Source organism: Simochromis diagramma, unplaced genomic scaffold (assembly GCF_900408965.1).
Source record: "Simochromis diagramma unplaced genomic scaffold, fSimDia1.1 OVJJ01000802.1, whole genome shotgun sequence".
Taxonomy (NCBI): Eukaryota; Metazoa; Chordata; class Actinopteri; order Cichliformes; family Cichlidae; genus Simochromis; species Simochromis diagramma.
In genome coordinates this window covers 24,040,958-24,062,305 of record NW_024387492.1, presented here as the reverse complement: position 1 = coordinate 24,062,305, position 21,348 = coordinate 24,040,958, and the positions used below count along the sequence as shown (strand labels likewise).

Below are 21,348 nucleotides of genomic sequence, written 5' to 3'. Positions count from 1 at the left end.
CACTCATCCCAGTCCTCCACTTCTCCTCATCTCAGGGGGCTGATGCCACCTGCAAAGCCACAGGTGGAAAGAGGGCGGTCAGTGGCAGAAATTTCTCATAATAATAAAAAGCCCAAAAACCCACTCTTCAGGTCTCACACCTCCCATGACCTCTCTAATAACCCCGGTCAGATAAGCCTGCAACACTGATTGGTGTTTTTACCTTTTCACCCCCGAAATACCTGAGCCATCCATCAGCAGCTGCAGCGGTTCTTCTTCTCTGTGAGAAGGAGGTGGAGGGCTGATGCCAGGACATTTTTTCCTTTAAAAAAGTCTGATAACCAGATGAGTTGGAGTCACTTTTTCATGTTTTGTGACTAATCTTATGACCGTGCTCCTCATCCTTCCTGTTTGCAGCCACAGAAAGAGCTGAGATGTTCCCGAGTGCTTAAAATTATTTAGAAACATATCTCTGTGCAAAGCTTGAAACATGAGTACAAATGATCTTTTTTACAGTCTGAGGGTTGGTCAGTAGAAATAAGCAGTTTATTTCCCCAAATAGAAAAACAAAACAAAAACATAATCATCCCGAATCTTCACCAGACAGAAACAACGAGAGGAAATCATCTTGGTGTTAAATCAGCAACAAGAAACACGAAAGCTGAGAATAATTATCTGAAAGCCGTGTGCACAGAAACAGCTTACATGTGAGTTTACGTTCTATTATTTAGAATCAAATAAAACACAAACAGCAGTTCATTAACACGGGGGCTGTTTCAAACACACACCACTACCCTCCACACGTTACCCACATGTGTGTTTCAATGATATCAAAGTTTTATTACATTGTGGAGTCGAGGAGTTCATCTGAACTTCCTAAATATTATTGCATACATCCTGAAAAAGCCTGAAACTGTTTGTTAAAATCAGAACATGTTTGATGTCATTTCATTTATGATACTCATCATCCCAGCATCTGGAGAAATCCATCTGACCAGAGGTCTGCAGCTGCTGGAGCTCCAGGCGTCTGATCACTTCACTGATCTTCAAACATCACCTCACCGTCTGACTAACGACAAACAAAATGGGTCTGATTTTTCAGTTTATATACTGAAACTAAAGATTTAAGGTTCTTCTTTTTGCTGGACATTAAATACGAACAAGCAGCAGAACATCAACATTTGACAATTGAAAGGAAAAACCTCTGACTCTAGTAAATGCAGTCCATCTACGTCCCCCACTGCTGCAGAAGAATCCAAGTTTAATTTTAGTGAATTGAAGGCCAACACAATTGAATCAGATGACTCATTTTCCCCACAAATATCAGATTTTATCAAGTTCTCTCCATATTTTTTACCCTCATCATCCACCTGCTGTAGTTCTGTGAGACCTGCTTCACAGTTTGAGAACCACTGCCCTGTAAGGTTGGGTGGGGGTGTGCGGGGTCTGTGGGTTCAAGTTGCTGCCGTGTTTTGGGTCTATTTGTCCTCTTAGAGCAACGAGTCACTGAGGGTCACCAGATCAGAGCGGCCTCTCCGTCCATGAGTCCTCACTGAGGCTGATGAAGATGAGGATGAAGCGAATAAGAGGCCTTCACAATCAGCCAATCTCACCCAGTCTGAGATTTTAGCCAATCTCAAAACCATGAAAACACCAAGTGAGATAAGCTTGGTGTTCATCCCTCCATCCCTCCATCCCTTCATCCCGTGGTGTTCATCCATCTTGTGTAGCACAAGATGGCGCCGCGGATGGTCGCCCTGGTGCTTCAGTGCGTTACTTTTGTTTTGTTTTTGTGCATTTCTTCTGTGTCTGGGCACTCCTCTGGATATTCGTACACCAGAGAAGAGCTCCTTAACTACAGGACTACAACGCCTGTGGATTTATTTCCAATATTTGTCGCATCTGCGGCAGATTTACTGCTGACCCTGACCAGGAAAGCGAGACGCCGAAAGAGAGGGAAGCGAGCCGGCGCACTCGTGCGTTTGAGGAGACGCGGACTGCGAACCGCTCTTCCTGGGATCTTCCTTTCTAATGTACGATCACTCAGGAATAAGACAGACGAACTGGCCCTGATGAGAAGCATGAACAGAGACTTTGCCTCCTCCTGTGTGTTATGTTTTACGGAGACGTGGCTCTGTGAGGACATCCCGGACAGCGCGCTCAAGCTGGAGGGCTTTCATCTGCTGCGCGCTGACCGGCAGGCCTCTCTCTCTGGTAAGACCAAAGGTGGAGGTGTCTGCTTCTACATTAATAGTGGCTGGTGCACAGATGTAACAGTGATTGCTCAGCACTGCTCTTCCTCTCTGGAATACCTTTTCATTCACTGCAAACCGTTTTATTCTCCGCGGGAGTTTGCTTCATTCATCCTGGCCGCTGTTTACATCCCGCCAGACGCAGATGCGCAGGCAGCTCAGTGCGCACTCGCGGAGCAGATACTGCACATGGAGCGGACATTCCCGGACTCTCTCATCATTGCTCTTGGGGACTTTAACAAAGCCAATCTGAGCCATGAGCTTCCCAAATACAAGCAGTATATTAAATGCCCGACCAGAGAGGAGAGGACATTAGACCACTGTTACAGCACGATCAGCGGGGCCTATCGTGCGGTGCCGCGTGCTTCACTCGGACTCTCTGATCACGTCATGATCCACCTAATCCCCGCGTACAGACAGAGGCTGAAGCTCTCCAAACCTGTCGTGAGGACTAAAAAACTGTGGAGCAACGAGGCTGTGGAGGAGCTTCGCACGTGTTTGGAGTCTACAGACTGGGACACAATGAAGGCTGCTTCTAACAGCTTGGACGAGTTTACGGACACTGTCACCTCCTATATCCACTTCTGTGAGGACAGCATTGTGCCATCACGCACCAGGGTGAGTTATAACAATGACAAACCCTGGTTTACTCCTAAACTCAAAAAGCTGTGGCTGGAAAAGAGTAAGGCGTTCAGAAGCGGAGACAGGGACTGCTACAGAGAGGCCAAGTACAGGTTCACTAAAGAAGTGGACATTGCTAAACATCAGCACTCTGAGAAGATGCAGCAGCAGATCTCAGAGAATGACTCGGCCTCTGTGTGGAAAGGTTTTAGGAATATCACCAACTACAAGCCTAAAACCCCCCACTCCACTGACGACTTGCTCTTGGCCAACACCCTCAACGACTTCTACTGCCGTTTTGACGAGCCATCAGGCAGCCTTCACACCTCCAACGGCCCCAACAATAGAGACACTTTGGACACTCATTCCCCCACCTCTCCCCCCTCCATAGAGCCATCACCACCTTCAATCACTTCACCTGCAACACCCCCCTCCTCACCCCACACAAAAGAGGATTTCACACCACCTCCTCCCACCACAACTCTTCATATTCATGAAGCAGATGTGAGGAAGCAGTTTAAGAATCTGAATGCTCGAAAAGCTCCCGGCCCAGACGGTGTGTCTCCTGCCACCCTCAGACACTGTGCAAACGAGCTGGCCCCAGTGTTCTCTGGCATTTTCAACTCCTCACTGCAGACATGTCATGTGCCTGCCTGCTTCAAGTCCTCCACCATAATCCCTGTCCCCAAGAAACCTAGGATCACTGGACTAAATGACTACAGACCCGTGGCTCTGACATCTGTGGTCATGAAGTCATTTGAGCGCCTAGTTCTCTCCCATCTCAAGACCCTCACGGCCCCCCTCCTGGACCCCCTGCAGTTTGCATACAGAGCCAACAGGTCTGTAGATGACGCCATCAACATGGCCCTACACTTCATCCTGCAGCATCTGGACTCCCCAGGAACCTACGCCAGGATCCTGTTTGTGGACTTCAGCTCTGCCTTCAACACCATCCTTCCAGACCATCTCCAAGGCAAGCTTTCCCAGATGAATGTGCCTGATCCCATCTGCCGGTGGATCACTGACTTCCTGACGGACAGGAAGCAGCATGTGAGGCTGGGAAAGAATGTCTCGGACTCCCGGACCATCAGCACCGGCTCCCCTCAGGGCTGTGTTCTTTCTCCTCTGCTCTTCTCCCTGTACACCAACTGCTGCACCTCCACCCACCAGTCTGTCAAGCTAATCAAGTTTGCAGATGACACCACCGTTATCGGACTCATCTCGGACGGGGATGAGTCTGCCTACAGGAGGGAGGTTGAACGTCTGGTGTCCTGGTGCAGCCACAACAACCTGGTGCTGAATGCCCAGAAGACAGTGGAGATTATTGTGGACTTCAGGAAGCACACAGCTCCACTCCCCCCCATCATCCTGACTGACACCCCCATCACCTCTGTGGACTCGTTCCGCTTCCTGGGTACCACCATCACCCAGGACCTGAAGTGGGAGCCCACCATCACTTCCGTCATTAAAAAAGCCCAGCAGAGGATGTACTTCCTGAGGCAGCTGAAGAAATTCAACCTGCCAACACGGACGATGATGCAGTTCTACACTGCAATCATCGAGTCCATCCTCACCTCCTCCATCACCGTGTGGTACGCTGGAGCCACTATCAGGGACAAACAGAGACTGCAGCGTGTTGTGCGCTCTGCTGAGAAGGTGATTGGCTGCAGACTCCCATCTCTGCAGGACCTGTACACCTCCAGGACACTGCGGCGTGCAGCTCGGATCTCAGCTGACCCTTCTCACCCTGGACACAGTCTGTTTGACCTGCTCCCCTCAGGCAGGAGGCTCCGGTCCATTCGCACCAGAACCTCTCGCCATAAGAACAGTTTCTTCCCCTCTGCTGTTGGACACATGAACAATAACCATATGACTGTTCCCACCACTAACACATGACCCTACGCTGTGTTCACTGCATCATTCCATGTTTGGCACTGATCACCACCTGCACTCATGTATATATCATGTATATATCTATCCACTTAGCACTTTTAATTCTTATTCTTATTTTTATATTTTTATGACAGTATGTTGCACTGAAGCACCGCAGCAATTTCCTAATGTTGTAAACCTCCTCAACATCTGGCAATAAACCCTTTCTGATTCTGATTCTGATTCTGATTCTCCAGGAAAGAGTCTGACTGATGGCTCAAAACCTTCTTAGGATCCTTTTTGTCGGGTTTTTCTCTCATTTTAGTTTTTTCAGCTGTATTAAAATAATGTGAAGGCTGGGACTGAGAGAAGACGCTATGGTGACCCTTTTATTGTCAAAACTAAAAATACTCTCACAGCTCCACATCATGCTCAGCGTCCTGCTCTCTCCATGCTCTTAAACTTCACCGCCTGATAAACAGGGACCATTTCACTCTCCTGAAATCCCAGTTGAACTCAGACCTGTGTGCACATTTCCTCACTGCACTGCACTCTTCAGACGAGCAGCAGAGTTAAACCTTCTTTATTTTAATGACCAGAGGATATTAGTAAAAAGAGCACCAATGAGAAAGAAGCATCGTTTACGTGTTTAAATATTTAAAAGGAGTAAATATATTTATGTATTTATGTATTATATTCATTTATTTATTTCAATAAAAAAGTCTGTGTATATGAGTCCAGCTCTGGATTATTCTGTTTGGAGATTAAGTTTTTATTATTCACCTTTAGGGCCAAACCTGCAGTTCCTCTAGTGTCCAACAGGGGCAGCAGTGAGTCAGTCCCCATGGTAAAGCTAACAGCAGAAACAAACATGTTTACATCCTGATACATTTTTACTGATTTTTTGGTCTCTGTAGACCATTTCCACCTTTACCTGTACGGGGGAGGATGTTTTTATAAGTCACCCATTTAAACTGAATTAAGGCTTAAAGTTTGTGTTAATAGGGGGCGTGGCCTCCTTAACCTGGATGGTGACGCAGGCGCCAGTACTAACTAGCTGTCTGCTAACCTTCACCTAGCTGAACTGGAGCTCTGGACCGTGTTTGTGCTGTTGCAGCTTCCTTTTAGTGAAACTTTCTGAAGTGTGCGCCTCAGAGAAGAGAAGAAATCATCCACATGAAGGTTTCCCATGCACAGCTGCTGCTCTGCCCTCAATGAAACATCTGCCTCAGAGGACGTCTCCACCTCAGCGTGCAGAAATGCGAGCATGAAGGAGGTCCATCAGGGACCTTCCACCACAGCACTGGGAGCAGCCCAGTCAAGTAAAGCAGAGAAACTGGGTCAAAAAGCAGCAGCAGCTCTCAGGAACGCTGTGATGGAAACCAGCGCTCTGCTCTGCTGCTGGAAACACAACAGACACCCAGAATCAAACTGACAACAACCTGAAAACATAACCATCACACACTCAGGTTAGAGATACAACAACCAACACACACACACAGACAAGAGATACAACAACCAAAACACACACAGGCTAGAGATACAACAACCAAAACACACACAGGCTAGAGATACAACAACCAACACACACACAGGCTAGACATACATTAACCAACACATGCACAGGTTAGAGATACAACACAGCACACATCAGTAAAGAGATTATTAATCTGCATCTCCACTGGTCGATTGATTGATTAGGTTACTTTTAAAGACAGTTAGCAAATATTTAAGTGATGATTTTCATTCTTTCACTTTATAAAAAACATCAGGAGACATTTAATGATGTCACCTCAAGTTCAACCTGAGAGTGAGTGAAGCCAGTTCAGTTTAATGTATCACATTTGATGAATATTAAAGGTTTTGTGGACATAAACAGGTTATGCTCACATGCTTCAGTTACTGACCTTAGCTCCGCATAAAGACTTTGTCTTGTGATGATGATTCACTGTAACAGGCTAGAAACACATCTAATAACACACAGCTGTGTTAAACCAGATTTCAATTTATTGGTCGTAGCTTTATGTTCATGTTAAATATGCCAACGTTGACCCTGTAATGTAAGATTATATTCAGTTATGTTGATGTAAATTGAATCATTTTTGCAAAAATCTAATTCAAAAGGACCAATTTTTGAATGTAGACCTAAATCTGTTTTTGCAGTCCAGTCTCTGCAGACAAGAGTCAGTCTTCAGGTTTCTTGTTTGACCTTAATGTTCAAACACATTGGCTGAAGGCGTTTTGTTCTTTATTCTTTTTCCCCTGAGAATCAGAACTACTCTAAAGATTTCGTAAGGTTCAGACTTTATGTTTGTCTGTTATTCTTGTATTAAGCTCCTCAGGGTCTGGAGCGGGCTTTGGTCCATCACGGACGAATCTTTTGGGATGAAATCCTGAAATCCAGCAGCACCAAAAGGAAAGAGCAGAAAGTAAAAGCATGCTGCCCTCTGCTGGAGCTCTTTAGCAGCACACTAAGATCAAACTCATGACCTGCTGCTGATTATTCAAAGTTCTTGTGAAACATTGCCTACATCGGTTGGTGGCACAGTTGGCGTGGGGCACCCACAGTTTTGTTGTACTTGTACAATGACAATAAAGAGATATTCTGTTCAAGAGAAAATTATTCTGGAATCTTTTACATGATTTTCAATTTTTTCAGACCCTGCCTCTGAACATGAGCACCAACTAACAGGAACTGTGGTACAGCATGAGCAAATATGTGAGGGTGGTGCAGGACATGCATGAGAACAGTGAGACAGTCAGAGAGGCTCATATGGTTTGGACATGTGCAGAAGAGGGAGAGTGGATAGGAGGAAAGGAGGAAGACGTCAGAGGAGATCTATGGATGTGATGAAGGAGGATGTGCGGAGGGTTGATGCTGGTATAGGGGGAGATGTAGGCAGATGATTCAATGAGGAAAATTATTATGAATGACAACAAAGAAATGCATTACATAGAATGACTTCACATAAAAGTGAGACCATAAATGTGTGAAGTGAAGAAGTGATCTGAGGGAGGTTACAGGTGACTTACAGGGGTCCTGAAGACAAACGCTAAAAAAAAAAAAAAAAAAGACTTTTAGGTTTAAGGCTCAGCTGCTGTGAGGCTGCAGACCCAGATGAGCTTTAAAGGCAAACCTTCTAATCATTTCTAACACATGCATGAGACAGTTTGTCTTTGAACAGAGAAGTAGAGAAAGCTGAAGCTGTGTAACCACAGGATGCACAGGGTGTGTACTCTTTCCTGTTTCCTGTGTTCTTGGTTTCGTTTTTGTGAGCTGGTAACAGTTCAGCAAGAAAAATGATAAAACCAGCTCAGCAGACACAGCTTCATGTCAGCAGCTTTCATTCCTGAAACACAGGTGTGGTGTTTGAGTTCACAACTGCAAACAGCTCGACAGTTTCACATGTTCACTTACACATGACTGGACCCCTCCACAGGCACATATATACATACAGGTCAGTGCTGGAGTGCACTGTTGACACAACAGTGACTGTGAGAGTTTCTAATGTCTAAATTGTGAAGCTTCTCTCGGTGATGAGTGAAAAATGTAAACCTGCCTGCTTCCAACTTCCTGTGCTGTTAAAGTCTGACTGAGCTGAGAACTGCAGATGAGTCATTCAGTCTCTGTCCTCCATCAGTGTCTGTAACTTCATCAGAACATCTCTGTTCAGAACTTCTCAGAGCTGCAGTTTTTGTGAGGCCCATTTTAAAAAAAATATTACTTCCTGTTCCTCCTTTCTGTTCCTCCAAATTAAGGTCGTAACACGTTTCTCGCTCTATCTTCACTTTCTCTATCTTCACAGACGTGAAATGAACTCAGAAATGACCTTTACAAAAAGGAGTCGTTGTTTATCAGCTTGTTGCAGCTTTATTAATGGATCAATAATGTTAAACATACAAACATTTTTCTATCAAATTTAACACTAAGGTGTTCGTTTCATTAAGTTGTGTTTACTCATCAGAGAAGAGGAAACATGTTTTAGACACCACACATACACTGAATACTAATGTCATATATAACTGATTATAAAAGCTGGGATCAAAAAGTTCAATATAAAAAAAGAATAAAAATGATTTGAGTTTGGCTCTCAGCTCTGTCCGAGTCATCATTTCATGCAGAACTGTGACTGCTCCTGGCACTAACAGCATCTTCATTACTGACACTGGATTGACCAATCAAATCTCTTAGCTTAACTGGCCCCTGCCCTACCTTTCCTGTGTGCTCATGCACCTTATTGAAAGAGGTTAGTGTGGAAGAGGTGGTTGATAAAGATGGACAAACAAAGAGAAAAGGTGGGGCTAAAAAGCTTAGAAAGAATAAGAAACTAGAAATAAACTCAGTAAACTGAGAACATCTGGATTTAGGATTTGTTGAGAAAGTCATGTCCTCTTTCGATGATGCGTCTGAGGGCGTGCAGAATTAGAACATCACCGCCACCCTTCAGGTCAGATTCTGAGTGGATGTTCTTCACTGGATAGATGTAGTCAATGTTGATCCCCGTGTCTGCGCTGAACTTAGTAATCTACATATGAAAATCACAACACTTTAGTTTAGAAGTGAGAGATTGGACCAAACCAACGCTTGCACTGAAATACTTAAACTAATCCACCTTTTCCTTTAGAGATACGCTTTTGTAGACGTTCCTGATATCTCTGCTGATCTTCGGACAGGCCTCATCAACTTTGGTGAAAAGGACTATTTGTGGGACCTCTGAGGAAACATAAAAAACATAAATATGGGTCGAGAAAAAAACGTGTGTTTAAATGATGTTTTTACAACAGCGAGTACAGGAGCTGCCTGACGTGCAGTGGAGACTGTGAAAGCCCTGTGACCTCTGAGTGAAAGAGTAAAAGCATCTGGTCTGCTGATCTGAGAGAGCGAGGCGGGACGTACGGGTGCAGTAGGTGAAATGGGCCACAACCATTAAAGATAAATAAAAGGATCTTAAAATGGATTTGGAAACAAACTGGAAGCCAGTGAAATGAAGCTGAAACTGGACTGAGGACTGAGTGGAGGCCTGGCTGAACCCGATAAAAAGCTCATTGCAGTAATCAAGATGGTTATAAAAGCATGTATTAATGTTTCGAGGTCACATGGTGGACAGAAGAGGATTTTTCACAGCTGCCTAAACTGAAAAAAAACCAGAATATTCCTGCTGTGCTTTCACGAACGTCGAGTGTCAGAGCAGAATCCATTTTCATCCTGAAATTCGTGACAATGAATTTCTCATGTAGGGCCAGAGAGGAAAGCTCAGCTCATGACCTATGAATACATGTTATTAATCTCTGGCTCTCTTCCACAGCATGATTTTGTCCTGTCTTCCTTCTCTCACCCTAACCGGTCACAGCAGATGGCCGCCGCTTCCTGAGCCTTGTTCTGCTGGAGGTTTTTTCCTGCTAAAAGAGAGTTTTTCCTTCCCACTGTTGCTCATAGGAGGTCATATGATTGTTGGGCTTTTTCTCAGTATGTATTATTGTGAGGTCTACCTTACAATATAAAGTGCCTTGAGGCGACTGTTGTTGTGAATTGGCGTTGTATAAATAAAATAAAATTGAATGTTTTATAAATTTACTTCTAATCTCTGTCTCTGACATGCAGAACATAGGATTAGATTTGTGTTAGTGCAGCATGACATTCAAACAGGGATGAGCTCTCCTGGAGGTCTCATCACTGTTTTACCTGAAGTTTCACTCAGAGTGAGCGTGAGCTGAGAGCAAACACAGGGTTGCTCAATGACTGCAGATCACTTCAGTTCCACTGGTGTCACTAAAAACACTGATAATCCTGATTCTGTCTAAGGTGCTCTTACCCATTTCATCTGCTTCATCTCTGATGTCCTCGATTACCTCCATGTCCTCTTGCTTCATGTTAGGTATAGTGCTGGCATCAACGACAAAAACCAGAATGTGCACTTTGTCGCTGTCTGAAGGACTGCTGTTGTAGTGTGGGTCATCTTTGGACAGTTTACATTCAGGATTGAACTGGAAAACAAACTGAATGTATCGATGTGTGACCAAATGAATGAATTCTTTAAACTCAATATCAGAAATACAGCAACTGTACCCTGTAACCTTCTTTGATGTGTCCCTTCAGGGCCCGTTTGACGTCCTTCACATGCAACTGTCTGGTTTTTCTGCTGCTGGCGTTCAGTCCCGTCATGTCATTCAAGACAAAAGGGTAATAGCAGTTTGAGTCTCCCTTTTGGATCTTGAAGGCTTTATACTGTGGACCAGAATATCAGAGTCATTGAGTGTGGAGTAGTGCTGACCTGTAAGTCTTATTTTCATCATGACTGCAACAAAAACATTACCAACAATGTCCTGTAAGTTCACCTCAGCTAAAGGAGTCCCAGAAATGGACCTCTGCACGTGTTTGTGCAGTTGCTGGGTGCCTTTTTTACATTCTTTCTCTTTGGCTCTCGGAGGAGGCAGACGCACTTTTTCTCCTCTCCCTTATCTTCCCTGCTTATGTCCTTGTCTAGTCTCATGTTTTTTGTATTACTTTCCCTGGAACACTCTCTCACAGTCTGTTTCTAAAACCTAAAGAGAATTATGGATTTGATCAACTGGTCTCTGAATGCTATTGACACCCTTTTCTCAACGAGAAGTCTGGGCTCGGGAGAGCCCGAGTGCCCTGGAGGGACTTTCCCTGCCGGATACACGATGGACGGGTGGCAGGAATGGAGGGTCGTATGCCTGGCGGGACTGTCGATCGAGGACGCTGAAGATATCTACCTATTCGGAACCATGATAACAGGGTTCTTGCTGATCTGAGCTGGCTTGGCCCTGACTTATCGGAGAATTAAGAAAGCGGAACCGGCTGTTCAAAACCCCCCAAGGCTGCCCGCTGGGATTGAAACAATGGGACGAGGCGCGACTTCTCAGAACGGGCTCGAAAGCAGCATGGATAAGACCTTGGAGACGTTTACAGCTGCCGTAAATACTCAGAATAACACCTCTGAACATATATTGGGATAGATCAAGGAGAGGCCTGCTCAAAATAACAGCCTTGAGCGAAAGTTGGATTACATTGCAGAACAGCTCACTGCAGTTGTGAGTTCTCAGATTCGGCTGTTTGGGCAAAAGAATGAAAACACCAGCAAGTTTGATACCATCATCGGGAAGCTCGCGGTTCTCCAACAGGAGATTGAGAGACCAGTGTCGGAGTGTTAAAGAACAGCTTTGAAATTCTCATGAGTTGTCACAAAAGAAAAATTACCATCATAATCTGGCTACCCCTTCGGCGCCAGCTGTGGGCTCAAGGCTGGAGCTGAACAAAAACTCCCTGATAACGACTGTGTTGAGGCTGTTCCTTCCCATTCCCTACAAGGCCACCTGGGTTGGCTGGAAGACTGTTTACTTAGCCTGGCGGGGCGAAGGACACTGTCTCAGCTGAACTATGGACACACACACACATACATATACTGATACTGATAAGCACTCACTGACGCATCACCTTCCCTATCCAACGCCACCTCCAACGCTTACCTCCCTCATGATGTGGACATCGGGTCAGCTGGAGGCGCAGTCGAAGATTGCAGCGGTCCCAGATCAGATGTACACACTGGAACTCTTTCCCATGTTGCTTGTCTTTGTTTATTGTGCTATGGTGTGTTGATACCTGTGCATTCCTGTATTATCCTTTTGTGTTACACATTTCAATGTTTTTTTCCTCGCTACCTAGCCTGACCTGTCTCCCCAATGTGATGTTTGTGTCACGGCTGGCGGAGTGAGCCGTTTGGAGTGGAGGAAAAGGAGGACCCAAAATGCAGCAAACTGATGATACGAGTGAAGTTTATTTACATGGTGGCAGTGGCAAAAACAGGCAATGAAGCATGAGTAATGACAAACCTAAACTGGGAGAAACTAAAGAGCAAACCTGAAGTCTACAAAACGGAGAGCGGAGCGGAGCAGAGAGACGCAGACTAAGGAACAGGGTAACGGACTGACACGGAGTTATACAGACGAACCGGCAACAGGCAGGAGAACACACAGGGCTTAAATACACACACCAGTAATCAGGGGATGAGAAACAGGAGGGCAACACAGCTGGGAGGAATCTGAGCTGACGGAATAGGGGAAACGTAAACTGAGCACACTCACATATGACACAGACCTTCACAATAAAACAGGAAACTCAGAACACCACACCAAGACGCAGACCTGACACTGAGAGACAGACAGAATGACACATGGAACCTGAACTAAACTAAACGTGAGATACAACCGAGAACAATTCCTTAAACATGAAACTCAAATCATCATCATGAACACAACAAGAGAACAAGAACACAATCCCTGATGCAAACTTAAATCAAAACACAACAAACTCAAAATACTGGGTCCAACGGACCCAGAACCGTGACAGTACCCCCCCCCCCTAAGGGCTGGCTCCCGACAGCCCCAAACAGAAAACAGAACAAAACCGAGCACCAGACCAGGGCGGGCGGAGGGGGCCCAGGAAGGAGGGACAGAGACCAGACAAAAAACAAGGAGCACAAGAGACCAGAACCAAAACACGACTGCTCACTAGTCCGTAATACAGTAAAGTCCGGGGGTTGACAACGCAAGAGCTGAAACAGTTCAGGGGGCCGACCGCGCACACAGCAACGGCGGCGACGTGGAAACAGTTCCGGAGGCCGACCGCGCACACAGCAACGGCGGCGACGTGGAAACAGTTCCGGGGGCCGACCGTGCACACAGCAACGGCGGCGACGGGCAAACGGTTCAGGGGGCCGACCGTGCACACAGCAACGGCGGCGACGGGCAAACGGTTCCGGGGGCCGACCGTGCACACAGCAAAGGCGGCGACGGGCAAACGGTTCCGGGGGCCGACCGTGCGGACGGCAACGGGCAAACGGTTCCGGAGGCCGACCGTGCGGACGGCAACGGCGGCGGCGAGGAAGCAGGTCCGGGGGCCGACCGTGCGGACGGCAACGGCGGCGAGGAAGCAGGTCCGGGGGCCGACCGTGCGGACGGCAACGGCAGGCAGCGAGGAAGCAGGTCCGGGGGCCGACCGTGCGGACGGCAATGGCAGGCAAACAGTCCTGGAGGCTGACCACTTGGAAGGCAGTGGCAGCCACTGAGCAGGTCCGGAGGGCGGCCGCGATGCCAGCGTGTGATGACAACGGTGGTGAAGTTGGAGACTGAACGGAGGATAACGCTAATGATTCTTCTGCCAACCGGGCTACTGACTGGGCCATGGATTGTAACAGGGTTTGTAATAAGTCTGGCTGTCACTGTAATTGAGCTATGGATTGTGAGGCTGAATGTGGTGGAGGTGGCGACTGAGCTTCTGGCCGGGCGGCTAACTGAGCTTCTGGCCGGGCGGCTAACTGAGCTTGAGGCGATAAACAGTCTTTGTCCTGTGCCGTACAGAACATTACCCCTGAGTAAACAGTCCCACAGTTCAGACCAATGATATTGTCCTGTCCACTCACCACAGCTGGCCGCTCAGAAATCCCCAGGTCCGACTGTGGCGAGGAGCGTCGGCAGCGTGAGCGCCGTTTCCCCCGTGAAGGCTGGGTCGACGGGCCGGGCAGAACATCCTCTGTCGGACCGGGCAGTGAAGCATGAGTTGCAGGGTGGGTGGTAGCAGCCGGGGGGTGAAGACAGAGGTCGTTCAGAATGAAATTCTGTGCAAGCGGGTGAAGTGAGCTGAGCAGCCAGGGGAGCCCAGAAACCAAGCGCTGTAGCCGATTAGCCACGGCTTGGCGAAATTCTCTCCCCTCGTGCTCCAGCCACACGTTAATTAATTTGTCCACAGAGTAAATAATATCCTCCCGGAGCTCCTTGGGCGGGTTGTATGCTGCTGGGTCCATAGTGGCCGGTTCGTACTGTCACGGCTGGCGGAGTGAGCCGTGTGGAGTGGAGGAAAAGGAGGACCCAAAATGCAGCAAACTGATGATACGAGTGAAGTTTATTTACACGGTGGCAGTGGCAAAAACAGGCAATGAAGCATGAGTAATGACAAACCTAAACTGGGAGAAACTAAAGAGCAAACCTGAAGTCTACAAAACGGAGAGCGGAGCGAAACGGGGAGCGAAACGGGGAGCGAAACGGGGAGCGAAACGGGGAGCGAAACGGGGAGCGAAACGGGGAGCGAAACGGGGAGCGAAACGGGGAGCGAAACGGGGAGCGAAACGGGGAGCGGAGCGACGCAGACTAAGGAACAGGGTAACGGACTGACACGGAGTTATACAGACGAACCAGCAACAGGCAGGAGAACACACAGGGCTTAAATACACACACCAGTAATCAGGGGATGAGAAACAGGAGGGCAACACAGCTGGGAGGAATCTGAGCTGACGGAATAGGGGAAACGTAAACTGAGCACACTCACATATGACACAGACCTTCACAATAAAACAGGAAACTCAGAACACCACACCAAGATGCAGACCTGACACTGAGAGACAGACAGAATGACACATGGAACCTGAACTAAACTAAACATGAGATACAACCGAGAACAATTCCTTAAACATGAAACTCAAATAATCATCATCATCATCATCATGAACACAACAAGAGAACAAGAACACAATCCCTGATGCAAACTTAAATCAAAACACAACAAACTCAAAATACTGGGTCCAACGGACCCAGAACCGTGACAGTTTGTGTATTGTATGTACGGTCGGCAAGGTCTGTCATCTCGGTTGTGAGCATAAGACCTGCAACTGACAAATAAAGGCTATCTCTCATCTCATTTTTTAAAAATCATTTTGGTTTAAAATATGCAATAAAAACAAAATATATTCATTTACTTCGTTTTGGAACATATTTTAATGGAATTATCTGACCTAGGTTATTATACACAACTAAAGCTGAAGTGAAACATCAAAACAAGTTTTGTGAAAAAACGTTTCAATCATTGATTGATGAATATAAATGATTAACACTTCCATTTTTGAAAGCATTCTTTGTTTACAGCATTTTTTCCTCACCTGCCTAAAACTTTTGCACAGTGCTGAACATCACCCAGTGCTCCTCCCTCTTTTTGATGTACAGACTCACCACAGCCATTTCTCTCCATAACACTCAACCTACTCAGCACCTCCTCATCACCCATGTTCACTCCAGTCACCACTACCTATTCCTGGGGAAATCTCTACCACTTCATCTGATTTATTCTGGAATTCTTCTTAAGAAATCAGCTGACTATGAGAGAGTAAAGTGGGAAGCACTGACTACTTTTTTATTGAATGAGCCATTGCTGACAGCAACATCAATTTTTTTTAAACTCTGTACAAGACAGAACTGTTTTATAGCTTATATAATGAAAACTTTTAAACAATGGAAAAAAAGAATAATTTCTTACTCAGTCTTATCACCACAATCATGCTTCATACCTTTTTTGTGCAAGATGAATGGGAGGTGCTTCGGACAGGAGACCGCATGCTCTGTTCTGTAGGACACTTTTGACAGAGTTGATGAAACTGGACTTTCCAGCTCCAACTGGGCCTTGTAGAAGAATCCTGAGCTGCTGTTCTTTAGTCTGAGGCTTGTAGCTGTTCACATACTGTAGATCGTCCTCTTTATTTCTGCTCAGAGGAGACAACAAAACATTACATCACATTCTGGACACTGAACAAGTGATGGGCTGAAACAGGAAGTGATAATCAACAATAACAAATGTTTCTCAGAGGCCTGTAAATGCTTACCCCCAGTTAAAGTGCTTCCTCCATGGTGCATCAAGCACTGACAACAGATGTTAAAGAAAGAATGACATCATTGGACAATAACTGATGTTCACTGGATGGAAAATAGCAGCTCTGACCAAACTTACATTTTCCTGGAGGAGCTCTTGAAAACAATCCTCCCATAACTGGAACATAAAGCATTTATTTTTAGATTTAAAGGAATTATTTAATGTTTGCCTTAAATCAAAATAAATGACCAACAGCAAACAGACATCTGAAGGATCGTACCTTTGCTGTGCTGATCTCTCCCCCCTCACTGAGATGTAGACAGTCTGCAGCCCAAATACCAAAGTGTGAAGTTACAGTCACCACATCCTAAAGCTCTTTTAACTTTCACTTTTCTTTCTTATGAAACAAGATTTTGAAACTGTACCTATAAAATCACTGGACACTTTATTAGGTACACCTTTCACCCCCCCCCCTTCTGCCTTAACTCTTTGTGGCACAGATTGATAAACAGTCTTTTTTCTTTTTTAGTAGTGTTTGAGGTATTAAAGTTTTTTTCCGTGTTAATCTTGATTCCAGTAAGAGTTTGACTCTGTGCCTTGTTCTTGTTTTGAACTCTTAGTTAACAGATTCAGCTTCTGGTTAGGTTTTCTAGTACTTAGAGTTTAGATCACTGTTGCATTAAAAGAATGTAAAGAGGAAAGCAATGAATTGGGACATAGCAATGGTGTATGTATGCTGCAGCTCTCGGTTAGCTCCACACATGGAGAAAGTAATATTCAAAATTAGATTAACAGAAGAAACACGTAAGGAAGAAGATAGAGAATAAGATACTAAGGCCATAAAGGACTATTTAACCCCTCCTGGATGTCCGCTCACAAGGTTTGTGTACTTTAAATGTTTTTTTTTCTGTGATTAATAACTTTTTGATTGATTGACACAAAGTACAAGAATGCATTTCGATGTTATGTTTTTTTATTATTATTTTCTTCCGTTAGCCGTTCTCATTGGTTGTCAAGACCAGAATAAACCTTGTTTTATTACTCTACATCTTGTCTACGTCAATCCTTGAGGGTGCTACAGAATAGAATAGAATAGAATAGAATGTCTTTATTGGCATTGTCACAGGTACAACGAAATTGAAAGTGGTTTCCGATTAGTGCATCATCCATAAAATAAAAAGTTGTATTAAAATCAAAAATAAAATTTTTAGAGTGCTAATAAGAATAATATACCTAGACAATGGCCTGAGCCCACATGCACAAAGACATCATACACCTCATTCATTTCACTAACAGTATAAACAGACGTTCACATACATTCACATACACATACCTCAGTCAGTGCATAGATCACTTCAAGAGCAGCATAATGATCATTATTTTGTAGCAGCATTGAGACATGTTATTGCAGCTGGGTAAAAACTGTGTTTGAGTCTATTTGTCCATACACTGATTGCTCTGTACCATCTGCCAGAGGCCAACAGTTCAAATAGGGAGTGGGCAGGATGTGAGGTATCTTTTATAATGTTCTGGGCTTTTTTAAGACAGCGGTTACTGTGTAGATCTTCCAGCATGGGGAGAGGGCACCCAATGATCCTTTAGGCAGTGTTAATGACCCTCTGGAGTGCTTTCCTCTGAGCCACTGTGCAGCTAGTGTACCAGATGGTTAGAGTTTAACAGCTTCCAGTATGATGGCGCCTGTGTTTGGCTTTGCCGCTGCCTGCTGCAGTTTGTCTTGCTCTGCTCTAGTGCTGTTTTTTTCGGCCTTTCTGTTCTCCTTTTTTGTCACGGATGTGCTGGCTCCCTTAGTCTATGATCGCCTGATGCTCCAATCTATTCGATCCTCTATGGATGGTCTGGATACCTTATCCTCCTGCGACGGTATTTTCCATCCTCCGCTGCCGGTGTATGGATTTTCGTCAGACGTCACCAGTGGTACGTTTTTGGGACAGCGCGATGGTGACTACTCATCCCTCATTGAACTTTGCCCAGGCGGGTACTCCTTCATCAGCCAGCCTTGGATGTCCGGCCGAGGAGGAGGTCTCGCTGCGGTGTTTGAAAGCCGGTTTCACTGTTGCTCAGTAATGGTTGAACATTTTTCATCGTTTGAATTACAGCTGGTTAAAATTGGAAATTAAGATTTAGTGTGCTGTAGTGTATCATCCACCTGGCCTAAATGGTCAATTTTTAAACAGTTCAGTGACTTTTTATCCTCCATCTTGAAGCTGTCCATACTGGTTATAGTCGGGGATTTTAATATACACATTGATGATGACTCTGACCTCTTTCACAGAGGTCATGGATTCTTTTCATTTTACACAGCATGTGTCTGGCCCCACACACACCAAAGGACACACACTGGACCTTGCTTTTACCTTAGGTTTAACCATTGATTTTATTAGTTCTGAGGACATTTTTATTTCGGACCATTGTTGTATTCTTTTTAACTTGTCTTTACATCTGTCCCTCTCTCCTGTTCGATATGTGGTTAGCTCTCGCATCCTAAATCCCTCTATTGCTGCTAAATTTTCTGATGTTTTTAATTTTGCTTTACCTTTCTTTAATGATGTTGATCTATTAACATTTTTTTTAATAATCATTGTCTTTCTATCTTAGACAATGTTAGTCCTGTCAAAACCAGACTAGCTCCTGTTTCAAAGATGTCCCCCTGGATAAATGACAGCATTTGTTGTTTAAAGCGTTCCTGTTGTAAAGTTGAGCATTTGTGGAGGAAAACTCGTTTATATGTTCATCTCTTTCATTTAAAGGACCTTTTAGTTTCTTTTAACACTTCAGTTCGAGATGTGAGGGCTGCCTATTTCTCAGACCTAGTCTCAAAGAGCAGAGGTAATCCCAAGGTACTATTTGACACCATTAGTGATATTGTTGCTCCTGCTCCATCTGCTGTCCCAATTTCATCAAATGAAGATTGTGAAAACTCTTTCTCTGTCTTTGTTGAAAAAGTTAGCAATGTGAGGAACAATATCTCTCCTTCTGTGTACCTGTTGTCTGCTCCAAATTCACTTAGGCCTGTTATTTTAGGAAGTTTTTTACCAGTGCCTTACCTGAGCTAGTCAAATTAGTTGATTTGATGAAATCATCCTCCTGCCCTCTCTGCCCTACCTGGATCTTTGTTTAAAAATGTCTTTCAGTCTATTGGTCCCTGTGTGCTTACAATTATCAATGTTTCATTGGTTTTTGGTCAGGTCCCTGATTATTATAAGAATGCTGTCATTCACCCACTGTTAAAACCTCCCAAACTTGACGCTTCTCTGCTTAGCAGTTATAGACCAATTTCAAAACTAACATTCACCGCAAAGATTTTAGAAAAGGTTGTAAATAAGCAGCTCACAGCTGTTATAGACAAATACAACATTCTCGATAACTGCCAATCTGGCTTTTGTAGAGCTCACTCTACTGAAACTGCACTTCTTAGAGTGTCCAGTGACATTTTGATGAATCATGATGCAGGAGAATGCTCTGTTTTGCTGAAGTTGGACCTGACCTCTGCCTTTGATACTGTTGACCATCACAATTTGCTAGATATGCTGAAATACTGGGTGGGTATATCTGAGTTTGCTTTGGAGTGGTTCAAATCTTATTTGTGTGAACGATCCTTCTCTGTGGCTCTTCCTCTTCCACTTCTTTTGCCTATGGTGTGCCACAAGGTTCTGTGTTGGGACCCTTATTGTTTTTGTTGTATTTACTCGCCCTTCAGCACTTTCTTAGCACTTTTAAGGACATTTCTTATCACTGCTATGCAGATGATATTCAGTTATATATCTCCTTTAAGCCGATGTTTCCAAACTACAGATCTTGCATACGTGCATAGACTCCATTAGAGGTTGGAAGGCTGATAATTTTCTTCAACTTAACGATGAGAAAACTGAAATCCTTGTTTGTGCCCTTGGTAGTGGACAATCTAGGCCCTCTTGCTTCTTTTGCCAAATCTTCTATTAGGAATCTTGGTGTTACTTTTGACCCAGCTCTGACGTTGGACGCTCATGTTAAATCTCTGGTCCGCTCCTGTTTTTACCATTTAAGAAACATTGCTAAGCTGAGTCCTATTGTGTCACGCTCTGAACTGGAAATGATCTTTCATGCATTTGTTTCATCTTGTTTGGACTATTGTAATTCTTTGTTCACCTGTTTATGTAATGCCTCCTTGGAACGTCTGCAGGGTGCTCCGAATGCTGCCGCAAGGCTTCTGATTAAGACTTCCAAATACTCTCATGTTACACCCCTGCTAATCCAGCTGCACTGGCTCCCCATGAAATTCAAAGTCCACTTTAAGATTATGATTTTGACATTCAGGGCTCTGCATGGACAAGCACCAACATACATTGGTGATCTTTTACATCCCCAGCAGGTCCCTGAGGTCATTTGATCAGGACTTGCTGCTTGCCCAGCATGCAAGGTTGAAAACAAAAGGTGACAGAGCTTTTGTAACTGTGCCCCCCAGACTCTGGAACTCTCTCCCATTGAGCTTGAGATCTGTGGACTCTGTCATCTATTTTTAAAAAACAGCTAAAAGCTCATCTTTTTAAACTTGCTTTTGGTGGATTTTTATTTTTATGTTTTAGCTTCTGTGAAGCACTTGGTGATTTTATCTTGAAAGGTGCTATATAAATAAAATTTTACTTTACTTTGCATATGTAGTAGGTTAGTATGCTTTTGATGAATGCTCTGTAGAAGGACACCAGTAGTCTCTGTGTGATGTTATTCCTCCTGAGAATTTTCAGGAAGTACAGCCTCTGTTTGGCCCTTTTTAGCAGCTCAGAAGTGTCCAGAAGTGTCCATAATCCAGGAAAGGTTCTCCTCTATGTTACCTCCCAGGAAGCAAAAGTCTGCCAACCTCTCCACACAGTCCCTGCTGATGATTATTGGTGGGATGTCTGTCTTTTTCCTTCTGAAGTCTTTCTTTAGCCTTTGAACTGTTAAGGAGGAAATTATTGGCCTTACACCATG

The 21,348-nt window shown here is 44.8% G+C and overlaps 1 protein-coding gene across 1 annotated transcript; it reads right to left on the bottom strand.

Annotated features, from left to right (window-relative positions):
• Window positions 1–6,133: 6,133 nt before the first annotated feature.
• On the bottom strand, window positions 6,134–20,917 carry LOC120724608 (interferon-induced protein 44-like). The gene is made up of 10 exons (XM_040016887.1): window positions 16,661–20,917; window positions 16,519–16,557; window positions 16,394–16,430; window positions 16,082–16,273; window positions 15,404–15,409; window positions 12,328–12,358; window positions 10,792–10,965; window positions 10,538–10,709; window positions 9,338–9,438; window positions 6,134–9,250 (listed from the first exon to the last, which is right to left on the bottom strand). The coding sequence occupies exons 2-10, from the start codon at window positions 16,553–16,555 to the stop codon at window positions 9,089–9,091; spliced, it is 912 nt and encodes a 303-aa protein (XP_039872821.1). The 5' UTR covers window positions 16,556–16,557; window positions 16,661–20,917; the 3' UTR covers window positions 6,134–9,088.
• Between the last annotated feature and the right edge of the window lie 431 nt (window positions 20,918–21,348).

Coding starts and splice junctions, on each gene's coding strand:
- LOC120724608 (XM_040016887.1), bottom strand. CDS start 16,555: ATGGGAGGATTGTTTTCAAGAGCTCCTCCAGGAAAAT. Junction 16,431..16,518: donor AAGAGCTCCTCCAGGAAAAT/GTAAGTTTGGTC, acceptor ATCTGTTGTCAG/TGCTTGATGCACCATGGAGG. Junction 9,439..10,537: donor AGATGAAGCAGATGAAATGG/GTAAGAGCACCT, acceptor ATGTTTCCTCAG/AGGTCCCACAAATAGTCCTT.